General features: G+C 42.8%; 1 protein-coding gene across 1 annotated transcript in view; it reads left to right on the top strand.

The window, feature by feature from the left end:
* The window catches only part of PLEKHA7 (pleckstrin homology domain containing A7), a 125,390-nt gene that overhangs the window by 56,871 nt on the left and 63,506 nt on the right, over window positions 1-5,013 (top strand). Inside the window, exons 4-6 of the mRNA XM_023522143.1 lie at window positions 235-339; window positions 2,727-2,799; window positions 4,425-4,525. Coding sequence (XP_023377911.1) covers window positions 235-339; window positions 2,727-2,799; window positions 4,425-4,525 — 279 coding nt within the window. The remainder of the gene's footprint in view (window positions 1-234; window positions 340-2,726; window positions 2,800-4,424; window positions 4,526-5,013) is intronic.

The raw sequence follows: 5,013 nt of genomic DNA on the forward strand, positions 1-5,013 counted from the left end.
GTTTGAAAAATCCCTTTAAATATTTTTATCTCTGTGACCCAGACGGGAAGCTTGCCAGGTCTTAGACTCGCCTTTTAATTAGAATGCTATGGCCATATGTGTGTCAGTTCCCTATCTCCTTGTTGTTCACTTAGAGTAAGGCAGAGGGGACCTATAGCCCTCCTACCCTAAAGTTCTTTTTTATGCCTCCTTAAATCCCCCTGGCTGCTAGAGTTCAAGTCTTTTTTCTCCTAGATCATAAAGTCCAACAATAAAGTCCACAGCTTTGGGAAGAGGGACCAGGCTATTCGGAGGAACCCCAATGTTCCAGTGGTGGTGAGGGGCTGGCTGCATAAGCAGGTGAGGAAACTGAGGAGGGAGGGCGGGGAGGAGGAGATTGTTCTTGCTGCTTTGCTTCCTTACCCTGGCCCCCCGGGAACTGGGAACAGGCTCATAATAAGCGTGCTATTCCTGAGTTTGTCTGAAGCAGGCGGATCCTGTTTACTGTGCTGAGCAGTTTGCTGTTCATTTTTATGAGTGGACCATCCACTCAATGACTACAGCTTCCCTCCCCAGATCTACTTGACCACCTTGGCCCCTGGTGCTATTGATTGCCCTGGGACCCAGGCACTTGTGTGGGTGGGTCAGCATGAATTCAGCATTACTGCCTGAACTTGTCTTCCTGGTGTTAAAGAGCCTTTGTTATCATTTGGCTGAAAAATTCCATTTTTTTTTTTCTCTCCCCTAGTCCAGCAGAGATATCTAGCTCTCTAGCCCCTCAGATTCCAAATTGGCCAAACTCAGCTCTTTATCTCCTCACTCATTACCTCTTTCCCTGCTAACCTGCTTTTTCTGGATTTGGTGACCATACCACCATTCTTCCAGGCACTGAGGTTAGAAAACTCTGCACCATCACCAGCTCCTCCTCCCACTTTCATTGGGCCTTGAAGCCCTGTCAGTTCCTTCTGCCTCCAGGCCATCCTTCATCTCTGTCTTCACCACTAGTTGTTCTGCTTCTGGCCCTCTGGCCATGGATAGGCTGTGAGCTCCCAGGGCCAGAGACCAAGTCCCTTTTGTCTCCTTTTTTCTCTCCTTGCCATTCCTCCATCCATCCATTAATTCACCAAGTGCTGATGTTCTAAGTGCTCCCATAGCAGATATAATGAGATGACTAACATGTGGTTCCTGACCTTGAGGAACTCAGTCTGCCAAGGGAAAGAGGCACATCTCTCACATGTCATATCATCACCTAGCATAATCTCTCACATATCATGCCATCTAAAAAAACACAAACTCCAAGAGCAATGATGTAAATTTTTTTTACTAAAGGAGTTATGGGAAGACAGAGGCGGGCATTACATTGCACACCAAACAAAAAAAATCCCTTGAAAATGCTCATGAAATCTCTGTCCCCCATTTCTGCTCCCACAGCAACCCCTATAGCTCTCCAGCCTCTTCTGGCAACACCCTTCTCTTAATGCTGTTCCTTTCCTCACAGCTCTGTTCTCACTCTCACCTCTCTCTCTGTTCATCTCTTTTCTTACCTGAGAAACTTAACCCTCTGACTTTTTCCATTTGTGTCCCTATCCTCATTAAACAAAAGGATGCTCCTTTGAAATGTGGAAGGACAGGGAAGGGATTTTAAATAATTTTTCTCCCCAACCCCTATGCCCTAGCCAAGGCCCCTTGGCTGTGCTGTAACTATAACAGAGGTCTGTGTGGAGGGTCATGGACACACAGCAGAGAGAATGTAGCTGTGCTTGAGGAGTCTTGGAAGGCTCCCCAGAGAGAGTGACGTTTGAACCAGGTATGGAAAGAAGGAGAGGAGTTTTCCAAACAAAGCAAATATATGCCAAGACCTGAGAGATTATCTGGTCATTGCAGAAGATAAAACCATGAAATGCATGAACTCAGCAAATTAAAATTGTTTTTACTACTTTAGTAAATGGAGAATGAACAGACTTCATGTTAGGTTTAGAAACTGTCAGGTTTTTTTTTTTTTTTTAATTTAAGCCTGTCAAAAACTTTTGCAGAAGAAAGACCATTTTAACAGCTAAAAGTGACTCTGGAATTTCCTAGGTTTGAGAGAAAACTGACCCTAACACACTGCTATTTTCCCACCCTGGCCATGTTTTTTTTTTTTTTTTTTTTTTTTTTTAAAATAAATGTAATGATCGACACTTTAAATGAAAAAGACAGATTTTTGTTATGAGATAATTTGATAGCAAGAAAATCCAAGTCTCTTTACATTGAATGGAAGGAAAACACACCATAAAATCAGTTCTTTATGGCAGAGAACTGAACTTGGTCAAATGAGAATTTTGCCTCATTGATTAATTAACTAACCTAAACTCTTTGTTCATACTATATAAATCGTTTTTCTAATTGGCATAAGAGAAGGTATTTTATAGCATAGAATTGAAATAAAATTAAATAATAAATAAATAAACAGCTTCCTTTTTGTTAAAAGCTGATATCTTCTTAATGGAAGAACTGCATTTTTAAATTCATATCTTGGTTTTCTAAAAGAAGGATGCTTATAATGTATTAATCTGTTTCCAGGAAACAAACAGAAATTTCCCGGGGATAAACCATCACTGAATCTAAATTTTAATGCCCTAGTCAAAGAATGGGCAATAAAAAATCATTAATTTATTGATACAAAGAGTGAATATGGGCAAATCAAGATTGGGGAGGGGGAACAGTAAGCTCAGACATTGCCCTGATTAGTTTTCTTTGCTTTACAGGACAGTTCTGGGATGAGGCTGTGGAAAAGGAGGTGGTTTGTGCTTGCGGATTATTGCTTGTTTTACTACAAAGGTAAGCTGAGTCTCAGGCCACTAAGGGCTCTTTGTGCTGGGGGAGGTGATGAGGTGATGCAGATGTGGTCTTCTCAAATCTAGTGAATGGACCAGTGGCCTGAGCTTAATTAATAACCTATTGTCTTGACAAAGTGTTCACTTTTACTTACATGGATGGTTGATGACTTCATTTTTACCAGTCTTAGCACTGGAAGTATCATTTGTTCAGCTAAAATAAATCTGATTTGCCTGCTACTTAGGGTTTCAAGATATGGAGTTGTCAGCTTCTGCCCTACTTGGGACATAAGCATACCTTTGACACAATCTGGAGAGGTGGAAAGTATAGATAAATCTTGTTTAGTAACTTGATACCTAGGTTTATCCACTTTGATATTGGATGGGCATGATATTGAATTGAGTTGGCCAAATGAACAATTATGGAGCCCCGGTGCATAGAGTTAGGGGCTATGCGGTGGTGAGAAGGAAATAAGCCTCAAAATATGGAGGAAGAAATAGCTTACTTTTCAGAAAAGGCTGTGATTGATGCTTCAGAACAGGAGTCCCCCACCCCTGGGCCACAGACTGGTACTAGTCCGTGGTCTGTTAGATACCGGGTCGCACAGCAGGAAGTGAGCAGCGGGCAAGCAAGCAAAGCTTCATCTGTATTTGCAGCTTCTCCCCAGCGCTGGCATCACCACCTCAGCTCCATCTCAGATCATCAGGCCTTAGAGTCTCATAGGAGCACTGGTCCCTGATGCCAAAAAGGTTGGGGACCGCTGCAGTTTAGAAGACATCCAGAGTGCTTGGGCAGGTTAGAGAGGGCAAGAAGTTAATTCCATATTGGAGAATTTGAGGAGTCTTCTTAGAAGAGATGGGATTTGAGTTGGGCTTTTAGGGTTGGGTAGAGCTTTGTGTGTAGGGGAGAGGTGGACATTCCAAGCAGAGGAAACAACTTAAGTTCTAGAAGCAGAAGGAAGTGGAATGACAGACCTGCAAGGTCAAAGTAGGTTTTGCATGGAGGATGTACTAGGAGATAAGGCTCAGGAGGTGAGTAAGGGCCAAAAGGCAAAGGGCTGTTGACACTGGGCAGAGGAAGTTGGGCTTCATTCTGTATCCAGCTGGCATTCAGTGAGTGCCTCTGAGTAGGAAAGTGACAGGACTAACTGTGATCAGGAAGTTGCCTCTGGTAAGGAAGATGGTTTAGAAAAAGATGAGAATAGATGTAGAAATTAGAATATTTCACACATGCTCTAACTTTGCCTATGAGGTTTGCTCCACACAGAATGCCCTTCTCCATCCTTTAAGACACTTTAAATATCACTTTCTGCAGCCTTCTTGACTTCCCCAGACAGTGCCACTCCTGCCTGTGTATTTCTGCACAACTTGGTATTCTGTTGTGTTTTAGGAGTTAGCAGGTTGAGTTGAGCGTGTTTACATGTCTCCTCCCGTGGGGAGAGGGCTCTGTCTTATTCACCTGTGTAGTTCTAACATTAGCACAAGGGTCCCTAGGGAAAAGCCAAATGGACCATCAGTGAATGCAGTTGTCTTGGGGAGAGATTGGGAGACCTGAACTAGAGCAGTGGTATGGACCAGCCCCGGGAAGGTGCTACACAAGTTTATTCTGATGTGTCTTTCAATTCAAAGACAGCCGAGAAGAAGCGGTCCTTGGGAGTGTCCCTCTGCCCAGCTACGTGGTCTCGCCTGTGGCTCCTGAGGACCGCATAAGTCGCAAGTATTCCTTTAAGGTATTGCTCCCTCTCCTCCAGGGCTGTCATTCCATCCTAAAATAATGGTGTTCCCAAAAATGGCTTCATAAAAGCAGTGTTTTTGTGGGGAGGGGGGAGAAGTTAAGCTAGAGCATTTCAAACTCATATTAACAAAGTTATAAATTCTTTACCCAAGAGTAATATCACATCACAATTTCTTTCATTTGTATCTGAGCTTTTGAGTCCTCCAGCCTTGCTGAAGTGTTTAAACCCTTCTTTCCCTGTCACTTCTAGTCCTGTGATTACAAATTGGACACAGCCTTCTCATGCTTTCTTATCGCTGTAGTAACAAGCATCCAGCCACTTACTGCAAATGACAGTCCCTCATAATGGATTTTTATCAGTTTTAGTATGAAAACTTACATTGAGGATTAGGGGCCTGCCTGCCTGTTGAAGAAATTTTCAGGTTTGTCCATTTTGTTTATCTTGTTGAAAAGCAATTAGAATCAAATTTGGTTTGTTTTCTG

The sequence above is a fragment of the Pteropus vampyrus genome, unplaced genomic scaffold (assembly GCF_000151845.1).
Source record: "Pteropus vampyrus isolate Shadow unplaced genomic scaffold, Pvam_2.0 Scaffold334, whole genome shotgun sequence".
Lineage (NCBI taxonomy): Eukaryota > Metazoa > Chordata > Mammalia > Chiroptera > Pteropodidae > Pteropus > Pteropus vampyrus.